Source organism: Euprymna scolopes, chromosome 22 (genome assembly GCF_053919585.1).
Source record: "Euprymna scolopes isolate OS-2025 chromosome 22, ASM5391958v1, whole genome shotgun sequence".
In the NCBI taxonomy this organism is placed as follows: Eukaryota; Metazoa; Mollusca; class Cephalopoda; order Sepiida; family Sepiolidae; genus Euprymna; species Euprymna scolopes.
Genome location: NC_136503.1, coordinates 27,785,433 through 27,809,487, shown reverse-complemented (window position 1 = coordinate 27,809,487; position 24,055 = coordinate 27,785,433). Strand labels below are relative to the sequence as shown.

Sequence of the window (24,055 nt, the reverse complement as noted above, 5' to 3'; positions counted from 1 at the left end):
GAAAAGGAAAGGAAAAACGGAGAGAAAAAAGTCACCACATGGCTAGGACAGAAAAAGCCTTGCTGGCGTAGGATGAACGTGTGGACCGTGGCGACGTGAGGGACTTTTAAGCAGGTGTCGAGACGGCAGGGTTTTGTAAAGTACATGGCGAATTAAGAGGCTTTTAAAACAAGATGCAATGCATTTTCGGAAAGTACCATAAATAAATGCCTTTTGTTTCAACTAAGAAAAAAAAAGCGAGTCGAATTTCTATTTTTTGTATCGTTTGCGATTGTGTCGGATACAATATGTGAGTTCAAGTGAAATGTAACGACTATGCTACGAATAAAAATCACTTTTTATTTCAACATCTAAAGACTATATGTTATACTAATTCTGTTTAAATTTAATCATTATTTATTAAATATATCAATTCTTCAAAAATACATGCGTACACATATACCTTTATAGATATATATTAGTTGAGCACTTATGAAAATAACTATAGACTAAGGAAAGACTAGCACCATCTCTTCTGCGAGAAAGAGACTGTAGAGGAGAGATTTTAATCATTTTTTTCAATAAATTCTATTATGCCATGAGTTCTTCAGAATTGTCTGATTTATTTCCTGCTTCTTTTATTCGCGCCCGTTTGACTCGTTGGTCAAGTAGTCTTCATCAACTCGCTGTTTTAATACCTCATTGTAACACAACTCTTTATTCCAATGGCTTCTTTCCAAGGATTGCAGGTTTGGAAAACTCTCTTTCTACTCGCTGTTTTCCCTCTTACCTACATCCTTGATTTTTCCAAGACACAGGCCGATAGACATGTCTTGTGTGATAATCGTCCTTCGTTTTTATTTGCTTCTTACATCAAGTGGCTTAATGCCTTGTCTGGAGTGATTTCCATTAAAAAGAGTTCAAAAGCGTTTTATTTTACACTGTTAATGCAGGAAAATATGCCCCGAGTAGAACAATCTCAGAGGTGGCAGCAGTAATTTATTTTAGGACGTATTTGACTCTGATACAAGTACAGTGGAAGAGAAATCTGGAATGAAGAGGCCAATTGGAATGTGGGAAAAATGACAAATTGTGGAAACCATCAAGTGATGACGTAATAAATTAAAAAAATATATAGTTTTAGATATAGACGTGGAGTTTAGTTAGTTGGGCTGGACAGTCGAGTATCAGCATTTGGCCGGGCTGGACATGAAATGAGGTGATCTAATCGATACGAGTTGTGGGGTGGGGTGGGGCATAAAGAGTTAGACAACGGTTAAATGCAACCTCGACAGAATAATTGAAGAATAAAAGAATTATGAAATAACCAATTTTACCCGGCATTGTTAAGATAAAGAGATGACACGATAAAAAAAGGTGAGCTGTTTTTGTATATGTAAAACACCCCCGCGCACGCGCGCACGCACGCACGCACGCACGCACACACACACACACACACACACACACACACACACACACACAGGGGCACAATCGAGACGTTATATACACTGAACGTTGTTATGCATACATGTAAAGATACTGCAGAATATTTTATATAGACACGATTTACACCCCCCCCCCATGTTAGACAGACAGTACGCAACATTAGTAGCATTAAATGTTACCAATCATTTACGGCCCCATTCAACTATAGACTGAAGGTCATTTTGTAGGGTTTCTGTCATTGACTTGGATTTTCTAGTTTCTAGTGAATATCAAATTCAAGTGCAATCTAACACTTACCAAGCTCAACGTTGCTCAACTTTAATTATCTAACGAGAACTTACGTATCAACGTGATTTTGCCGTACGAAGTTATGATATAGATTGGGTTGGATTTGATATCTTGTGGTTGAATCGATTTGATTGTTGGCGGTTTGTCAGCCCCTCCCCACACTATACCAACAAGAACTGCAGATGACTTACCACGTCGAGTGCTTTATTGTGAACATTGTTCGTCGCTGAGACTATAATATGGGTCTCTTTTGGTCTGTGTAAGAAACACATTCCGTCCTTTATAAAATACCGATAACGGAACGTGGTTCGTTTTCCAATGTTGGTCAAATTTCTGAAAGCAAATACAAATATAATGAATAACTGCCAGGTTATAAGAGAAGTAAACCTACGCTCATACATATATACACGCGCAAAAAATCTGCAGAGTGTACAAAAAAAAATGAAAGAAAACAAAAACACTTGTACATATAAAAATACAAACGAAAACGCTTTCGAAAATTCGTTTACGCACAAGCAAAAAAAAAACAAACAAACAAAACAAAACAAAATAAAGCAAAACAAACAAAACAGAATGATACAAACACCCACAAAACACTCCTTCGCACAGACATAAAACACAGACATACAACACGAATAGTCACACGCAAGCACATAAAAACCCACAAGAACAACCTAAAGAAGTACAAATGTACAAGCATAGCCACATACCTAGTTTAAATAGAGATATATTATGCGATTATACTACATGAAAATGCTGAAAACTTTGAAATAGTGAAAAAAATGAAAATGCTGAAAACTTTGAAATAATGAAAAAAATGAAAAGGTAAAAAACTTTGAAATAATGAAAAAAAAAAAAAAAAAAATAAATAAATAAAAATAAAACGTACTGTAAGGGAATGAACTTAATGCCAGGCACAGGAGGAGGGGCGTTGGCTGACACTGAAATAAACACAAAAATAATTATTTAAAATTATAACAACACATAAAATGAAGAAAACAATATGTTCAAAGTCATCTTCTCACTCTCTTTCTCACGCGCAAATCACGTTGATACACTGGTTCTCGTTAAACCATCGAAGAAAAGCAACGATGAGCCTGGTCAGCATCATATTGGTATATTTAGTTGTCTGCCATCGAAAGAACGAACCGGGGTCGGAAAATGGAATTGAGAATTCAGCACCTCCGACGAGGGGCAATTTCACCTGCAAAAAATACATGCGCAACCGCCGTATTCCCCAGTAATGGCGTCTCAGGTGATTAGCAATAAACTAACTCCTTCTCAAAGAGGTCCTGGATATGACCTTAAACTATATCCAGTGATGAGGCCCCAGCTTGCGGGCTTTGGGGAGTGTGGAGCCACCCTTTAATTACCATTGCTCCCAGGTCCACTCTGACCCGGAGTGGTAGTACCTGTTAGGGTCCCAACTATGGGTAAAATAGAAACTGATTTGAAAACAACAAATATATTCTATTAAAAATTTTTCTTCAAAATCTTTGGATTCGGCATTAAATAACCCGAAAAGGGTTGATATGCCGTAAAACAAAACCAACCAACCAACCAACCAACCAACCAACCTTCTCAAAGAGAAAAAGCAAAGTATGGGAAGGTGGACCTCATAGAACTGCGCAGAACCAGGATTACAACGCAATCAATCAGGTTATTACAGGAATGGTTTAATCTTTGTTGATTTTGGGGTTCGAGGATAGCAGGCACTGTATGTACACTCCGGTTATTTCCGCATTGTTCCCAGTCACCCTGAAATTTCTACTTGCCACTGGTATTTAACAGTGCCGACTAAGGAGAGGTGTGGTTATAACTTGCGAGACTCCTGCCACAAAGATTTCACAAGTTAGTCATAGCATCATCATTGATGTTTCGTGGTATTCATTACAATCAATGAATGGACATAATATCAATAGATACACTGCTGAACATAACGTTTGAAACACTCTAAACACGAAGCCTTTTTAATTTTATTTTGCAAATTTCAAAATTTATCTCATGCAAATAATTCCGTATGTGAATGCATAATGTATTGATTGTATTGATTAATACAAATATACAAATGAAATAAATTGTTATTTAAAATAGTGAAACTTTTATTTGGCCAAAATTTTGGAAACAAAACTGTTTTAGGAGGAGGATTTGTTGACAATAATTGAAGAATACTTTACAATCGTTTTAGAATATTATATTATCACCATAAAAACCGTGAAACTCAGTTTTCAGAATAGGTAAAGGCAAGAAATTAAGGCAAACTGAGTGTGGGAAGCTTTTGGCATTTACGGATCCAAAGTTAGCAATTCGTACAATATCAGACAAAATTGGAAGATCTGTAAAGGCGGTGTACACATTTTGATCAGACCAAATGTTTATTTCAAAATATCCGAGAGATCGTCCAAAAAGTATTAGTCCAGCTTAGAGATGAAGAAATACAATTATGCAGCGGGAACTGGATATTTCAGCAAGACAATGCACTATTCTACAATACCCGTACTTCAATGAAGTTTTTAATGGATGGAAATATCACAGCTTTGCAATAGCCAGCGTGTTCACCAAACTTGAACGTTATTGAAATTTTATGGTAATACCTTGTTCGAAGGGTTTAGGGAAATGGCAAGCAATATGATTCCATTCCTACTGATTACTTAAAAAGTCTTGTCTCTAGCATGAAAATAAATAGAAATATCGATTTTTAATTTGTTTATAAAATTACGTCCAATACTCTCTCTTTCTCTCTTTCTCTCTCTCTCTCTCTTTCTCTCTCTCTCTCTCTATATATATATATATACACACACACACACGCACACACACACACACACACACATATATATATATAGTATTGGATATAGTTTTAGAATTTTAGAAACAAATTAAAAATCGATATTTCACTTTCACAACTTATTATCTAAGGTAGTTAGAGTACTAACTACTGCACAAGACGATAACAGTCGTTCGATGAATCCAAATAATACGATTAACCAATCCTCATCCCAAAAGTTCAGAAACAAATGAAGGCGTTTTTATCATATGAATGTTTAAAAGTAATGTACAAATGACGGAGAGAGAGAGAGAGAGAAAGAGAGAGAGAGAGAGAGAGAGAGAGAGAGATGGGGGGAGAGACACTACATAAAAATAGATTACGAAATTTGAAAACAACATATTCCAAATCAAAAATAATAATAAAAAAAACGTTGTCGCCAATCCCAAATTTTCTGCTCAGCTGTTCTTTGTTAACAATTTAACAATTAGATAATATTCGTATCCATAAATAACTTGTATACTTTAATGTAATAGACAGTAAATGTTAGTATGAGGGAAAAAAGTAAGATATGATAGGATATCAAAACAAACGCCGTGGTTTTAAGGCATTACACGTCAATTGAAGCAGGATTGCATTTTTATTTTTTATTTTTTTTTGCCAAATAGAATTGAATTGAAAACTATATACGATATATAACTGGAAGAATGTAATGAAGAAAAAACTCACCATTTAAGATAAAATGGAGAACGATTAACCAAGGAAAGAACATTTTTCTACGTATTGGTCCAATTGTCTTTGACGAGGCAATCGATTTCAATTCGTATAAAAAGATTCGTCTTATCTTCCACGCCGGGAAAACGCATATGTCGTGCATATGTAAACAGATAAATCGTTATTATCGGCAAATTATAATTTGTTATCATGAAACCGCAATTACTCGAGATTAAGTCTGAGATTCTCTTACGAGACTTCTAATAAACATTTTTCGAAATAAGTAAAATATTGCAAATATCTTGTATACATATATATATATATATATATATATATATATATATATATATATATATATATATATACATTATAGTAAAAATATAATTATGACAGCCCTTGTAAGAAATTCGTTTCTTATCGTTGAGCACTTTCAGTTGAATTAAAGTCGGTCAATTTAGTTCTTATGCATAGATCATCGTATAACGATTAGATCACTGTCTGACTGACGTAAATGAACATTTGAAATGAAGATGTTTAATTTCAACGCTACTTCACGCGGTTAATGGTAGCCGAATTGATTAGGTCTCCGCTAATCGAGACAGAGATGTCTCGTGGTGCGGGGTTCAAATCGTTCGACTGGTAGTAATCGTGACACCCTGCACTGAAGATTTCCGAAAGGATGAAACACTAGTGTCTGTAGGTATTTAATTTAATTATTATAGTAAAATATATATATATATATATATATATATATATATATATATATATATATATATATATATATATATATATATATATATATATATATATATATATATATATATATGGTCCTGGGTATGACATAAAACTACATCTGAAAACGAGGCCCTGGTGCCGGAGCTCCAGGGTTTCGGGGAGAATGTCACTACCCCTAAGTCGTTGCAGTGCTGGGTCACCCTTGGGCAAGGTGTAGTACCCACTAGCTCCCCCCCTACTTAGGGTCGCAAAAATGCAAGCCTGGTCAACACTGCTTGTATTTAATATTAACAGACTGAAAAAACATGCTGTGCATAAAGACATTTAATTAATTCTTAAATCATAATTGTTTAAGATTCTTTAGAAATTATATTTTTGTTTTGACAAAAGAAAAGAGTTACTGATTTTTATCAGTGAAGTGCGAACAGATTACTGCATCATTGACTTCCGTAGAAAAAAAAATTACTCACGCACGTTCGATTTCTTAATATATTTTAAATTATTCATAATAAAAACAACGGCATCAATTAAAAAATTAATTATTAAAAGTAAGATTGTCTATTTACGCACCACTTTTAAAACCGAGTCTTTCACGTTGCCCGGATGTTTTGAGGTATGTGTTGAGCAAAAAATAAAAAAAATGCTAGTAGGCAGGCAGGCTCGAACCCCTACCGCGAAGGAGGAAAAGAATGTGAAAAAAAACCCCAAAAAACATGACGTCTTTGCTGTTGCGCCCATCGTCAAACCGGAAGTGATGTAGATTTAAATCAACGTTAATCAATCGAAAAGAGGGGATGACTTTTGAAAATATCGGCGAAAAAAAGCGACCCCCTCGTGTAGAAAAGTGCCCAGTTAATGGTGAAGAAATTAATGTTTTTAGCCAATTTTTCGATATTCGTCGTCCGAAGGGTCGAACTTCAAAGCGATACTAATCTCGTGAAAATCCGTCGCCTCTGTCGAAAATTTTAGATGTACATACATACATACATACATACATACATACATACATACATACATACATACATACATACATACATACATACATTTAAACATACAGGTGAGATTTATATTATAGACGAACCTTGAAAAATTCAATCATTAACAAAAATGAGAAATAATGTTGGATATCGTTTGAAATTACACAGCTCAAAACTGTCTAATGCAAATAATATTTTTTTATAAATTCGTAGAACTTCAATAATTTTAATATATTTTTAAACATTTCTTTTCTCCGAAAAATCGAGAAAAATCGTATAAATCGGTAACGTTTGTGACCAAAATAAAATATATTTGATTTGATCATTCCAGTATATTTCAATATGTAAAAAATAAGATGTGAATCTCCGACCTCAAAATTTTGATGAAATCGCGTTGAGAAAAGACAAGTGTGAGAATCTTTTGTATATTATTTTATTTCAGTTATATATTGTTCTGTTTTTTTATTTCAGTTATATATTGTTCAGTTTTTTTATTTCAGTTATATATTGTTCCGTTTTTTTATTTCAGTTATATATTGTTCCGTTTTTTTTATTTCAGTTATATATTGTTCCGTTTTTTTATTTCAGTTATATATTGTTCCGTTTTTTTATTTCAGTTATATATTGTTCCGTTTTTTTTTCAGTTATATATTGTTCCGTTTTTTTTTATTTCAGTTATATATTGTTCCGTTTTTTTATTTCAGTTATATATTGTTCCGTTTCTTTTATTTCAGTGATATATTGTTCCGTTTTTTTTTCAGTTATATATTGTTCCGTTTTTTTTATTTCAGTTATATATTGTTCCGTTTTTTTTTTCAGTTATATATTGTTCCGTTTTTATTTCAGTTATATATTGTTCCGTTTTTTTTTTCAGTTATATATTGTTCCGTTTTTTTTTTAGTTATATATTGTTCCGTTTTTTTTATTTCAGTTATATATTGTTCCGTTTTTTTTTCAGTTATATATTGTTCCGTTTTTTTTTTATTTCAGTTATATATTGTTCCGTTTTTTTATTTCAGTTATATATTGTTCCGTTTTTTTATTTCAGTTATATATTGTTCCGTTTTTTTTATTTCAGTTATATATTGTTCCGTTTCTTTTATTTCAGTTATATATTGTTCCGTTTTTTTTTCAGTTATATATTGTTCCGTTTTTTTATTTCTGTTATATATTGTTCCGTTTTTTTTATTTCAGTTATATATTGTTCCGTTTTTTTTCAGTTATATATTGTTCCGTTTTTTTATTTCAGTTATATATTGTTCCGTTTTTTTTTTCAGTTATATATTGTTCCGTTTTTTTATTTCAGTTATATATTGTTCCGTTTTTTTATTTCAGTTATATATTGTTCCGTTTTTTTTATTTCAGTTATATATTGTTCCGTTTTTTTATTTCAGTTATATATTGTTCCGTTTTTTTATTTCAGTTATATATTGTTCCGTTTTTTTTTATTTCAGTTATATATTGTTCCGTTTTTTATTTCAGTTATATATTGTTCCGTTTTTTTTATTTCAGTTATATATTGTTCCGTTTTTTTATTTCAGTTATATATTGTTCCGTTTTTTTATTTCAGTTATATATTGTTCCGTTTTTTTTATTTCAGTTATATATTGTTCCGTTTTTTTATTTCAGTTATATATTGTTCCGTTTTTTTTTCAGTTATATATTGTTCCGTTTTTTTTTTATTTCAGTTATATATTGTTCCGTTTTTTTATTTCAGTTATATATTGTTCCGTTTTTTTTTAATATAAATTTGTAAAAAGTAACGAAATGATCAATTATTTGATTGCAAAAATCCCGGTTTTTATTGTTTTTCAAAAAATAGAGAAATAACATGCAGTTATATTTTTCCGTTCATAGCTTTGTGGGGAACTTTTTGAAAATTAACCGGTTTTATGCAAGATTAAAAGATATATGAGATTTCTCTTTTTATAATCTTTATTCTTGAGAATGCTGCAAAAAAAAAAATGAATCATTTTTTTTTTACAAGATTTTACTATGATTATGTGTTATATATTGCAGTGTCCAAGAATTTTATGCCATGTCTGTAGATCATGGCAGGCGGTTTTCGATGAGACTACGCTATTTAAATAATATAGTCTTCCATTTTCTATAATGTCGAATACAGTTCCATTCGGGTATACCAGTTTTGATTTATTGGGGCTAAAGTTTATATTTGCACCTTGTTTTGTGGCAGCTTGTACAGAAAATATATTTTGTTTAAATTTTGGGATTAGAAGAGCGTTTTCTAGAATACGGAAACACAGTTCACCTTTATTGTTCTTTAGCGAGATTTTAGCATTGCCTCTTTTCAAACCGATATCATTTACTCGACTCCCGTCAGCTAGTTCTACAAAATGATTTTGTGGCTTAAAGTTGTGTCAAAATTGATAAAATCAGATTCTTTTGTAATCACATGTGCCGTGGCCCCACAATCGACAAGAAAATTATTATTGTTTGTTGAAGCATTAAACGTACACGAAAATAAAAATGTATGTTCGCTAACAGAGCTCTCTACATTTTTAATGGAATCGTCATTTTGAGTCCTGTATCTACACTGGAAACTCTTGTGATTAGGTCGTCCACAATTATAGCAAATAATTTTTGTACTTTCCTTAGGAGAAAAATTGTTTTTGGCAAAGTTGCGGTTTTTATTCCTTGCATGGGTATAATTCGATTCTGGTGTTTTTATGTGTGTATTTTTAAATTTCATGATATTTGTGGATTCGTTTTTTTCTGTGATCATTTTTTCAGTTTCTTCGTAACTTCTGAGTGCTACCTTGAATTGGCTAAAAGTCATAGGTTTTCTTTCTGGGTTATCACGGTGGTAAATGGCTTGAAATCACTCGGTAATCCCTTAAGGACCATGGAAATTAACAGACTGTCACTTATAACTTCACCAGACATTTTTAAAGAATTTGCAGTTGTCTCGGCTCTTATAATATAATCAGTAATAGTTTCGGCTTCCATTCGTTTTAGAGAGGTCAGTTCAGTGTATAAAGAAATAATTTTGGGGTTTCCTTTCGATAGATAATGCTCTCTCAATATGTTCAATGTTTTGCAGCCATCGTCCAGGGATTCTCTAATTACCAGTGATAGACTTCGGTCATCTAAACACTGTATTAATTCCGCAAAGACAGTTGTGTTCTTTTCAATGAAGTCGGAGTCGTTTCTGTTTTCAGGTTGTGTTTGAAGTACTTTGTGTAGCTTTTGGATTCGTAGATATCCTAGAAATTTAACTTGCCACAATTCGAATTTTGATTCGGATCCATCGAAATAAAGACGCACGCTGGGCCCATAACCTCTAGAAGTGTAAGCCATGTTTAGTTTCAGAACAGTTTCAGATGGTTCGTTGTTCTAAACAAGTCTTGAGAGGTGACGTGTTTGCAGTAGACAATTCCACAGAGAAAAATATTCTTACCGTGTCGAGACGGAAAAAACATGTGAAATTGCTACAGAACAGGTTTAATATTTATGGAGCAATTCTGGTTTCTGATTGGTTGGTAGCAGAACGTGAATTAATTCGATTCGTCAGTTCCTAGCAGCATCGTTTATAAATAGAATCGTCCGACTGTGTGGGATAGTATACGCTGCGATTATTTTGTAAGTTTGTTATCTCCTCTTTGTCTTTTTCCTTTTCTTCCTCTTCACTGAGCCGGTTTTTTTTCTACACAACTTTTTTCCCCTCTCCATCTGTTTTTACTGTTATTATAACAGTTTTTGAACTTTTTTTTTTTTTTTTTTTACCGTTTTTTAAACGGTTCGGCTACGGCTGCTTCTGCGAGCCAGACGCCTGTTGTAGTTGACACTATGGAAGCAGAATATACTACACCTGCTGAGACCAACAACACATGGAAGAAACCACCAAAAGTTGAAATTAACGTCAAGGACTTTATAGAGAAAGCAAAACAATGCTTGGAGTATGTTACAGAAACTGGGATAACCATAAACCTAGCCAAATTACAGGAAATACAGAAGAGATGTTTAACCTTATTCGTGGTAGATCGGAAAACCAAGAGAGTAATAAGAGCCACAGCAGATATTATCATTAACCTATTGGCTTCAACTGGCGCCAGACCCCTACGCATTATAAAATGCAAGGGATATAACACTTGGAGTGTTCTGCTCAACTCGGCGGAGGAATGTTTAGCATTATCCCAAAAAGAGATTATCATGCAAAACCACATACTAAGAACTGAATACATGGGTAAACGGAGAACGACTGTCTCCGTTTTCCACGTCCCACACTATGTAGAAGGGGAACAAATAGGAGCCTTTTTCCTTAAATAGAGAAATAGAGAAATAGAGAAATAATATCTATTCAAGTAGATGAATTCCACGGCATTTGGTCTTTTGACATTTTGCTAGATAAAGACAACTTCATCAACATACCATTTTTCCTCGAAATAGGAGAGGAGAAAATACCCATCATCGTAGCAGGCAGGAGGCCAACCTGCTGGAATTGTGGTCAAATTGGTCACCTCACTTCAGAGTGCCCCCTTAAAAAAACCCCTGTGAACCCCAAAACAAGAATTGGTCAGCATTTGGGAATGCCACGCTCAGTTAATGACTCCAACCTCCTCCCCCATGAAAAGACTAATAATGACACCCCAGATGGATTACTTAAAGGAGAACCATGGCAAATCGCCACGGGTAAAAAAACTCCTGGACGTCTGAGTCTTGAAAATATGAGAGAGGAGGCCATGTTAAAAAACGACCCAGGCAAAGCCAAGTACATTGAAATCGTGCAACTTAAAAAAAAACTTGACGCTCAAAGACAAACAACATCAAAATCTCCCCCTCCCTCCCCTTGTAAATCACAACCCCTTCCCCCAAAACAAAGCCCTAAACTCCCTACCAACCCTAACACACAGTCTCCAACAAAAGTAAAAACTCGCTCTCCAGTTAGAATGCCCCCTCCTGTCACATCTCCTCTTCCCCATAAACTTCCCAAGTTAATTCCTCTTAGCCCGATGGCAAAAAACAGTAAACCAGCTTCTCCTGTTCCCTCCACCTCAATTACTCCTTCTGCCTCACCTGTAAAATCATCCTCCAACACACACACGGCCATGGAGATTGAAAAAAGCCCCTCCCTAGAAAGGAAAAAAACCCTCCACCTCCCGGGAAAAGACATATGCATTATCAATAACGCAGCCCTAAACAATCACAAAAACTTTAAAGGGGTTGATATGTCCAAGCTGATTGAATTTAAAGAGGTAGGTGGGAAACTCATTGACATACCCACAAACTTCCCTAAAGCAAAAAGGTTACTGACAGTAATAAGGAAAAAGGAAGAAGCAAGGGACCTGTGGTCAATGCTTGAGGAAGCAAATCAGACTTTTAACGTTTCTCCTCCCCTAGTTGTTTTTAGAGATACTGATATAAAAAATTTAAAAAAATGTTGTGTTGGGAGGGTCCCGGTAAAAATGCACCCCTCCCTGTATAGGATAGCCAAATTAACCTATCCTCTGCATGTCGGCGGTATCTCTCGTGACGGACTCATCGATACTGCGATGGGTACCTATTCCCTCACGAGAGCTGTCGGCACGCTCACGACCGCGATGTTCGTTTCTGGTACTCAACCCTAAGGCACAATCATGGATGTCAAGCTTGCAAGTGTGAATGTCCGAGGGCTAAGGGCCGACTCGCGAAAATGGCACTTGAGTTTGGACCTGCAGCACCTCGGAGTGGATATTTGCTTTGTGCAGGAAACCCATTTTATTCCTGGTGACCATTTACGTGCGCTGTATAAGACCTTTAAGGATTATTCAGCGTACTTTAATTCTCACTCTAGAGGGGTCTCTTGGCTAGTTAAAAGGTCTCTAGATGCGTCGTGTGACCCGTGCTATATGGATACGGAGGGAAGACTATGTGTTTTGGATGTTACCATAAAGGGTAGGGCATTACGTCTTATTGGGGTTTATGCGCCCAATAGTCACGTTGAGCTGGCTGCCTTTTTTCGGCGAATCGAGCAGTTCATGGATACTTCTCGAACGGTTATCTTAGCGGGTGACCGGAACGCGGTCCTGGATCCCGAGTTAGATCGTCTTGGGTTACCTACTAGGGGTACTAACAGAGATCGGGATGCTGTTTTATTTCGTGAATTTGTGGATAAGTTTGATCTTATCGACAAATTCCGAAATGAAAAGCCCCGTGACTTAGTGTGGACTTGGACAGGTAGACGCGGCTCCGGTTCGGTACAGCTCTCGAGTTATATCGACCGGTTCTTAGTTAGGAGAGTCGATGTAGGGGTATTGAATTGTCCAAGTTTCCACAACATAGTTTACTCGGATCACAGACTTGTCCGTGTACGGGTAAACTTAGATAGACCTAAGCCTAGATTAGCCGGTTACTGGAAGCTCAACACGTCGTTATTCGATGTGACTATTACTAACCATACAGCGGGAACTGACGGGGGCAATTATAGGGAATAGGTGGTGGGTAAAAATTAAGGAATCCATTAGGTCCTTTTCTGCCAATTTTAGCAAAAGACTCAACCTAGAATCTAGGGCAGCTAAAGCGACACTAGAATCTAGATTAGATCGGGCGTGGAGGAGGGGGATAGTGCTAGCGTTAATTTAATTAAGGCTCAGCTTGCCTCCCTTACTGAAAAGGAGCACCAAGCTTTAGCGATTAGGGCTAGGTTAAAAAGAATGCCCCAGGAAGCAACAAACATGGCCGCTGAACTGCATGCAGAGGAGCTGAGGCAAGCGGCCGATAGGCACATCGCTCGTGTCACATTGCCGGACGGGCGTACCGTGACCACAAACCAGGGTGTGCTGGAGGCGTTTAGATCTCATTTCCAGGAGCTTTTTTCCATGGAACCCGGTCTGTCATTAGAATAATTCGACACCTATTTGGCTGACTTTTCTCGTCTTTCGACGACCGAAGCGGCTAGGTGCGAAGGTGGCATAACGGAGAAAGAAGTCATTGAAGCCTTAAAGCGGGTCGGCCTCAATAGGTCTCCGGGGATCGATGGTCTGCCCTACGAAGTGTATTTGAGATTGTCGCACATCTTTGTCCCTTTGCTGACGGTTTTGTTTAACTCATGGTTTAGGAACGGCTCAATCCCCAAGTACTTTACCATGGGTGTGATAAAACTTGTTCGTAAAAGCAAAGATGGTGGGGATGGGTTAGGTAATTTCAGGCCCTTAACGATGCTTAACGCAGAGTTAAAGATTTTGGCCAAGATTCTCGCAAATCGTCTGCAGCTTGTCCTGGCTCCTCTAGTTAGCCCCGAGCAAACGTGTGCCGTGAAGGGCAGGACAATCCAGGATAACTTGCACACGATACGCCTGATGATAGAAAAAGTCGACACTGAGGCCGCGCTGATCAATTTAGATCAGTCCAAAGCCTTCGATAGGGTTGATCATCGATACTTGGGGGCTGTTTTGTCGGCGGCCGGTTTTGGCCCGCAGTTTCGCTCGTGGGTTCATCTTCTCTATGCTAACCCCGCGGTGATGGTAGAAGTAAATGGGAGGAGGTCGAGACCCTTCAGTTTGTCACGTTCTATTCGTCAAGGGTGCCCGTTATCACCCATGCTGTACGTGCTTGCAATAGAGCCATTTCTTCGCAAGCTAAGGGTTAAGCCGGTCCTACTCGGAATCACTTTGCCAGGTGCGGATGCCCAGGTAAAGTACTCTGCCTACGCCGACGACGTAACTGTGCTTATAACGAGCAGTGCTGAGATTAGTGTTGTCAGTGTAGAAATCAGATTGTATGAAACGGTAACAGGGGCCAAAATTAACTGCGACAAGTCTTCGGGTTTGCGCATCGGTGCCTGGAGGGGTATGCCCCTTCAGGGACCCTTTAGTTGGAGCGACGGGCCTTGCAAGATACTCGGCATCTGGTTTGGTCCTGACCTCCAGCTGGAGAAAAATTGGTCGGAGGTTCTGAAAGCGGTCCGATCCGCAGCTGCGCTGTGGATCAGTAGAAACCTTTCATTAAAGGGGAGAGCGGAGGTGTGTAATACCCACATCTATCCAATCTTCATTTATCGTCTATCAGTGCTTCCAATCCCGTCAGATACACTGCTTTATTTGCAGAGGGCTCTTTTCAACCTTCTTTGGTTTGGAAGGGCCCCTATGGTCTGTCGCGATGTCTGCTACCTACATCCTTCTGAAGGCGGTCTAGGTATGCCAAACGTGGAGATTCGGCTCCACACATTACGGTTCTACTACCTAGATCGAATGTGCACACAAGATAGGGAAGACGGTGCCCTCTGGATGGAGGACACCAAGAAAGCCTTTCCGGCTTCAGAGAGGTGCACGAGTCTCAGGGCGAGGCACACAGGTTGCCCCGAGGTGAATGCCCCTTCTACCGCGAGTGCCGGCACGCGCTGAAGTTCCTCTTAAGAGTTAAGGAAAGCCTCTCCAACGCTCTGCTGTTGTCCCGAAAGGCATTATATCGGGTATTAGTGAGGGGATCCGTAAGGGATGTTATTGGTGAGGGGCTCCCTTTGACGAAGGGACAGCTCCGCTCAATCTGGCCTTGGGCGCCTGGGTCGGGTTGCCTCACTAATGACGAGGCATCCTTGACCTGGCTGGTAATTCGGGATGCTCTCTGGGTAGGTAAGAGACTTCACTCAGCTGGCTTGGCAACTTCGCCTACTTGCAAGCGATGTGGCGATGAGGTCGAGACTTTATGTCACGCCTTCGTCTACTGTCGCATCGTGGTGCCGCTGATTGAGTCTGTTGCAGGTCTCATGGTTCGCATACTGAACATATCGTCATTAACTTTGGTTCCTATCAATGTATGTAGCAATTGGGCTCCGACAACGGATAGGATTAGAAAAGAATTGTGTTTGACCTTGCTAGCAGTTATGAGAGGTGTTATTTGGAAAACACGTATGAGAGTGGTCTACGGATCTGAGGACTTCGCTCCCCTCGACCTTATACGAATCTTCCGTTATCATTTGAGGAGTCGTATCAAGGCCGAGAGAGTTAGACTCTCTTCGTCAGACTTTGTTGAAAGGTGGGTGTCAGTTGCGCGTGTGTGTCGGGTGAGAGAAGCAAGTCTTGACTGGTTCTTGGATGTCCCTTAGGAAAAGAATTTTGGGTAACAGAAACGAACGTCAGCCCTGACTCGTTTAAAGTCCAGAGTAGGTCACGGTTTAGGCTAGGTTAGGACCATTTTTTAGACTCCTGTGTTCATAACTTAACTAGTGTGTGATAGAGATCATTAGGTCCTTTTTAAGTTTGTCCCGTTTTTTTTTTTTTTTTTTTTTTTTTTAGCCCCAATTTAGGTGACAGATCGCTTGATTCGCCAGAGATGCGGGTTTCCTTTCGAAGTTTTCGTAAGAGGTGTTGTAATAAAGCGTTCGGACCCGCATCACATTTTCGACTGGCGAATCAGCGCACCTGCCACAGATTAGTAACAGGGGGGTCTTTTGTTACTAACATTGTATATATCATTCTTTTTTCTGTATTATAAAATTTTTATATCCCAACCCCCCTTTTTCTTATGGGTTTTAATTAGTTTATCATGGTATGATGTTCTTATGGTGAACGACGAAGGATGTATACGCTGATGGATGTATAGTATGAATGTGGTATTGTGGTGAAAGTAGAGTAAATGTAGGAACTAGTTAGGTTAGATTAGTTAGCTTTAGTCAAAGAAGACCGCCCTTCCCCCTCCCCCATGTTCGGCCTTGTGCCAAATTTTTCTGAAAATTTTTTTTTCTGTAAATATTTTCTGAAAATAAATATATACCCCATTATAAATCCAAAATATTGTAACATAAGTATAATTGTTCCGGGCTCGATTCTTAAGTGTCTCAGACACTATCGGACACACTGGTTTACTGCGCATTAACACAACCCCAAACCCCAATTTTCACTGCCTTTTAGATTTTTGCCTAATTTTTTCTGTTAAACTTTCCAACCTTATTAACTGATTAAACTCTGTCTACCCTTAAACTATATCCGGTCATATGACCTCAATTTGAGGGCGCTGTGTAGTGTAAAATCACAACTTTGTCTCTATTATCTCCAGATCCAATCTCACGAGGATTAGCAGTACCGGTCAAGGTCTCATCTAATGGTTAAATAGAAAATATCTTTTGCATATGATTTATTTTCAACTTAGAAGAATGAAAATATTTTTATTTGTTTATTTGTACATAATCACTGTGTGCTAATTATTATTAACAAATAAATATTTTATATCCTTATATATTGCGGGGTTTATTTTACGCTTGTCAGTATGGAATTATGTAACCGTGTCGTCGGTCGGACAATTCCAACCCACTAACCCAGGATTCACGTAATATGCTCGCGTAATATATATATATATATATATATATATATATATATATATATATATATATATATATATATATATTAGCAGACTGCGCGGCGTTGCCCAGGGAATCTACTTTATTTTTGCCTCCATGCATGACGTCATACGTGACATCATGCATGACTTATATATAACATATATGCTATGACGTCATTGTGAACAAACAAACAAACAAAAAACAAACAGGAATACGGATTTATTATAATATATATATATATATATATATATATATATATATATATATATATATATATATATATATATATACAGTAGCGTCCAAAACTAGGGGAACATTTTTTAAAACCTAATATTTATTAGAAATAACAACTGTGAAAAGCTGAAATTTTGAATACTGGTAGTCGTTATCATCCATAATAACATACTAAAATTTGAATCATTTGCAAAGAATAGAAAAAAGCATTATAACAATTATTTATTTATTTTCAAAATAGGAACGTCAAAAAGTGAGGGACAAAATTGAGAAAAACAATGTAAACAGTATGCTATATTGAAATTTTTTGATTTCTTCTAAAGAGTAAGTCTTACTTAGTCATTTGTAAACGTTGCATCAGCTGGCACCATGACGAAACGTCAAAAACTTGATTACTCTGAGACAAGCTATTGTGAAACTACACAAAGAAAAGCACACCATTAGAGAGATTTCAGAGAAAGTTAAGTGCTTCAAGAGTGTTGTAGGCAGGGTTGTTAAATCCTACAATCAGTGCCGTGCTTAGGAACATTGCGTCCCCCCCCCGCAGAATACGCTTTGCGGCCCCTTCCGTTCCTACCGACACAATTTATCTTGCGCACCCGCCGCACCCACTTCAACATACTGAACCCACAATGAATGGTACTTTAAACAGAATAACATGCTCTTGAAAGAACGCAGATATTCCGTAATCATGAAAAATAAAAAAAACCCCAAAAACCCCAAAGAAATCAAAGAATTGGTGTTTTGCAGCTAACCTTTTTAAAACCATTAGCTACTTTTTAGTATTTCGTTTCATTTTAGATTAGACTCAATATTCAATAATAATTAAAATGCTATCAAGCAAAACAATCCACCACCGGAAATGGAAACAAGTATGTGATCTTTGATTAACGCTGTTTCGTTGAATAAATGTTACTGATATAAAAGGTAACAAAGTATCTGTACCGTCACTAATGTTACAGGCCAAGTGAATTGAATCCAAGCTCGAGGTAAAAAAGAACATTAGTAATAATGTGTATAAAAAATGTATGTAGGAATTGGCGTTAATTTGAAAATAGGGTTTCAAACAGCAATGTATGTGTATCTAAAGATTTTCATTGAAAATTCAAATAAACAGTTCAATAAAAAATATATTCGTATTGGAAAAAAGGACGTCTATTGCCAGTATTTAGTCTTTCATTTTAAATTTCTTTAAAATAAAATAAAAAAGAAAATTGAAATCCACTTACGGTTATTTATAAGCCAAAATTTCTTTCAGTTTTTTTTTTGTCTTTTTTAGTTTGAAAAGTAAACTTGATCAGAAAAATATAAAATATAGTAACGTATTATAATCACGGGTTACGGTCAAAACGAAGATTGCTAATGAAAAATTAAAGTAAATAAAATCACGCATGCGTAGAAGAATCCAATGAGCCAAAATATTTAAAACCTTAAGCATTAAGAAATAAAAAAAAATCTAAATTAAAAAAAAAACACTTAACAAAAAATTCGATTTCTGCAAGAAAGTCAAAATGACTCCAATGAAAAAAATTAACCAACCCTTTACCCATTTTACTTTGAAAGATTCCAGCAAATTTGATAGACTAACTCATAGGAATAAGTAATGGGTGGGGGTTGCTGATGCAAGAATGAGTTTCCCGTTGAAGTTGTCGATTCTATCCCTTATCAAATTCTTTTTTATGGCTGTTGTTTCTTTATTTATAAATAAAATTTGTTTTTGGTCGAGTCATAAACTAATACAGCGGCACCACTAAATTTTCTTAAGCAATTAAGTATATCGTGAAACGTTTACATTTATTTTTTTATGTTGAAACACATATATATAATCTATTTCATTTTAAAATTCATTTTTAAAAAATGGACGGGGCCTCGAAAGGCTTCTTAAAATATATGTATATAAATAAATACACACACACACACACACACACACACACACACACACACATATATATATACATACACATACATGTATACATATATATGTATATATATACATGCATATATATAATATATATATATAATATATATATATACATATATATATATATATATATATATATATATATATATATATATATATATATATATATAGCGAAGGAAAGACGAGTTGATACATTTCAACGTACAAATATCATAATTATTTTCAAGTTAGTCCTTTTTTTCATTGCAATAGTTCTACGATTGCTAAAAAGGGCCTTACAGCATCCAGGAGCCTTGCGGCCAACAAGGTCGTTGCGCTCCCCCGCAATTGCGGGGTCTGCAAGGGTACTAAGCACGGCCCCTACAATGATTTCGGATGCTGCACTTCTATTTCTTGTTCTCTTTCGGTGGAGGAGAAATCCTTCACGACTGAGACAATTTTTATTTTTGTACCTTTTCTCCACGTTAAAAAACGACCCTGGTGTCTAACTCTGTCCCGTGGGGAGGCATAGTAAATAGGTACAATGATATTGTCAAAATAGTTAGTGCCTTTAAAACCGGTAGACCCCGCAAAACTTCGGCAAGAGAAGATCGAATAATGCAGCGTATGTCGTGAAAGGACTGTTTTAAGTTCTGCACAGAATTGTACCTCATGTGTTAATTTATCAAGACAGACTGTTACTAGACGACTGTAAGAAATAGGGCTGTTTAATAGAACCCCAAGGAAGAAACCACTTGTTAGTTTGAAGAATAAGAAGAGATTAGAGTTTGCAAACAGGTATGTAATTTGTACATATGAAAATTGGGTAACAGTATATATATATATATATATATATATATATATATATATATATATATATATATATATATATATATATAGTGTTGTTTCTTTTTTTCGGTGTGATGAGATGCGTCTCTCTAAACATTGTTTCAGCGGAATCTCATTTTAGAGAGACGCATCTCATCACACCGAAAAAAAAAGGAACAACACTCTTTTCGGTCTGATGAGGTGGGTCTCTCTAACTTGAGATTCCGCTGAAACATATATGCACATATGTAATCAATAGTGTTTGTACAATAAATATACTGTATGCCTGCTCTGTCCTCAATCGAGCACTCTTTAACAAACACAAGGATTTCAATGGAACTATATCTAGGCAACCAATCTTTACAACAATTATATATATATATATATATATATATATATATATATATATATTCAGAATGTGAGAGATTATATATAATTATTTCCACAGCCCAAACAACGCCACAACCTACAAGAGCCATGACAGCCAACAAACCAGAAGTCTAAGACTCAAGTTTCGCCCTCATTTGGGCTCATCAGTGAGACATATCCGCCCCCAGGATTTGAAACCCGAACACCCTGCATGCAAAGCAAGCACTCTATCAACTGAGCCCCGCACACAAGAAGTTCTATTAACCAACACAGATCACCTTTGATATATATATATATATATATATATATATATATATATATATATATATATATATATATATATATATATATTAGGATGGGTACCCGGCGTTGCCTGGGTTAACATGAAGTTCCGTTTGAACACACCTGCTATACTAATCATTTTCATCATGGGTAACGTGGATAACCCCACAAGAATGCCCAAAATAAAAGAAAGGATAAAAACATCGCTCCCAAAAAGAAGTATGTGATACCCTCTCCACCAGATATTTAACCAGAAAGAATAAGAGAAAAAACTATTCTCCTGATATTGAGCACTGGAAAGAAAACTCCCCGCCCCAAATAAATTATTAAAAATAAATCATTACAACTTTTGTTTCAAGAAAAATAGCAGCGAATACCCGTGCGATCGCAAGAAAACAAAAAACAAAAAAGATTAGCCAAGTAGGCAAAACCCCTAAAAAAAAAAATGGCGATCCACCAAAAATTAATTCCAAAAACAATTAAATTAAATTTTTCGTCATTGTAATACCGCCCCTCATGTAATCTGCCATATTTTGGGGGTTCGTTTTGTTTATGAAATTGTTAGGTGAAAGTACAGAGTGGACTTAATTAAATGTATCGTTATTTTATGTTCTCACAACAAAAAACTTCTCACAACAAAAAACAAAAAGAAAAACAACAAAAAAAATTGCATTTGTCATGCTTTGCCCACCTCCTTGATGGCCAAACTTGAAAACATGCTAAAGGTGACATGTGGGTTCGCATTTTACGTTAAATTCGTATGGGAAAGTGATCCCCACTTTAAAATGTTAATTTTCCTTCTTTTCCAAATTTCTTTCATATTATTGTAACGGGAACGATGTCCCGGGCCTGCATCGTCTAGTGGTGGACCCCTCCAGCGTGACCAGACTCGTACTGGTCCCTGGAAAACATACCTCCGCTGCTCCAGGCACGTTAAACGTGCATGACCCCAAGTCCGTGTGGCGACATTGTCCTCTTCGGCCGTCACTCTGGTTTCGTGTCTGTGTCTTCGTCGTCTGGCGTCAGGGCATACCTGAAATAAACTGCATCTTCACTTATGCCGGCAATCGAAAAACAAAGAAAAAACTCTGAGGTCATTTTCGTTTAAACCAAATAAAATAATTATTTGCAATCATTCTACATTTGTTTAACGTCGTGTTTTCGTTATCCGCGCTTCGTGATGCAGGTCGTATACTTGAGATATCAGGTTAATTCTCTAGCTAAGAACAAGATCTTTTCAAGTTAGTCTAGAGATTTCTGCCCCTCTCACCCCCAGGCGGGGCAAGAGCCGATGTGTACGCTTCGCTCGCTGACCAAAGACTGCCAAAACCCTTCTAACTCTTTTTCGAGTAGGCGATCGTTGTTTATATCAAAAGCATCTTCCTTCCTTTTCTCCATTATCTTCTATTCTCCCCTCTTTCTTCTCTTGTGAATTTCTTTTTCTATCCCTCTATTTTCTTATACTTTTCCCTTTCTATATTGTTTTGTGAACATATCTGTCAAACTAGCTTAGTGGTCTCTGAGTTAAAACACCACGGGTCTCCGACTCCGAGCAGACATTTTGGAACCCAATTCTCGAGACTGTCCGAATCAATTACGTTAGTTAAAACTCATTCTCACCAGATCCAACTAGAAGAATAATCTCTTTTTTTCCGCCATTAAAACAGATATCATGTCTCCTGAACAAACGCCTGTCTTAATCTTTGACACAGTATCAGCACGCCCCCCCCCCCCCCGGCCATAAGCATTCTTATCTTCACCTAGCTGAACGGGACACCCGGCATCGTCCACATATTTATAAAGGCTATTTAAACCTATTAGGCCCCAAAAAGTAGATCTTTATTTTTTAGGTTGGTCACATCGTAAAATTTACTGATTCCTGAGTAGCCGGTTATAGAATAATAAAAACAAACACATGAGATCTTTCTTCAGGGTTTTGTAAGTGTTTTTTTTTTTTTATATTTAAAAAAGCAATAAAAGCCAAACATTTTTCTATTTACTCGGAATTATTTTTTCAAGCGAGAAATTTATTGAGATTACCAAATTATTTTATTAGGTGATAGTTTTTTATTTTTTGTTTATGTTCCGAAGGGGCAAATAACCCTAAAACAAAGATAAAAAAATCGATGTTGGAATAATTTCAAATAAATTTAAGTAAATATGTTATCAATATAATTATTGTTTAAAATATATTAAATAACGATTTTAAATAGAACACTTATAACAATTCTCATGCTAGAAACATTAACTAAGATACCGTTATTTAATAAAATCGATGTTTCTTAATGTAATATGCAAATGAGATGATCTCTTTATTGTATCTAGTTTGCAAGACTCATACTATATATAGAAATAAATGAGAGATAAAGTATGGGACCTTTGTATATATTAATCAAATTGTGAATAAGCAAAACAACCGAACAGGAATGCGAATTTATATAATTATAAAACTCAAATGACCTTGTAACGAGTGATGTAACCCACTTGCCGGTTTACGACATCCGGTTGCTCATGTGCGCATAAACCTTAACCCATAAAAACATAAACAAATAAACACAAATCGCTTCTTTTGCAGATGTTGACCTGCGCACTGAAATGTTAACATTATTATAACGTTATTATTAACATTATATAACGTTATTATTTCGAAAATATTATTTAACATGGGAAGAGTGGGGGTGTTTTGCAACTATTCTTTATTACAACGATACTGTCGCTATTTTCTTACAACTAAACAACTTTAACCCGTTGACAAACATTAGAACAATTGTAGTAAATCCAAGACTACTACTACTACTACTACTCCCTATCCGTCCCTTTTCCTTCCTTCCTTCCTTCTTTTTTATTTTTTGTTTACATTTCTAGATACAAAATAATTGTGTGAGAACGGTGAATTTATTGACACATTTACTAATTTGTTTCAATATTAGTTTTATATTATTTTATTTATTGAAGGATTCCAATATGGGTTTTTATTCTTATATTTCTCATCGGTAGGTTCATGTCCGTTTTTGCTGCTAAATGACTTTCGTTGGCTTTCGATTCGTAGGAAAATCAGGTTTAATTTTCAATTTTTGAGCGATTATTCGGAAAAATAGGTAACTTTACACGAATAGGGAGGATTTTTTTTGTTCATGTTTGAATGATCCCTCCGTGGTTTTTCATTTTAATATACTTTCATAGAAATGTTTCTGTTATGTAAAAAAAAAAAAATCCTATTTTCTTTACGTCACAAGTGTCACGCTCATACATGAATTCCACAGCTA

At 36.1% G+C, this 24,055-nt stretch overlaps 1 protein-coding gene across 1 annotated transcript in view; it reads right to left on the bottom strand.

Annotated features, from left to right (window-relative positions):
• LOC145243778 (uncharacterized) overlaps nt 1-5,328 on the bottom strand; it is a 24,887-nt gene extending 19,559 nt beyond the window's left edge. The window contains exons 1-3 of the mRNA XM_080106819.1: nt 5,207-5,328; nt 2,603-2,654; nt 1,905-2,046 (exon numbers count right to left, since the gene is read on the bottom strand). Coding sequence (XP_079962945.1) covers nt 1,905-2,046; nt 2,603-2,654; nt 5,207-5,249 — 237 coding nt within the window. The 5' untranslated portion in view covers nt 5,250-5,328. The remainder of the gene's footprint in view (nt 1-1,904; nt 2,047-2,602; nt 2,655-5,206) is intronic.
• Nucleotides 5,329-24,055: the final 18,727 nt, after the last annotated feature.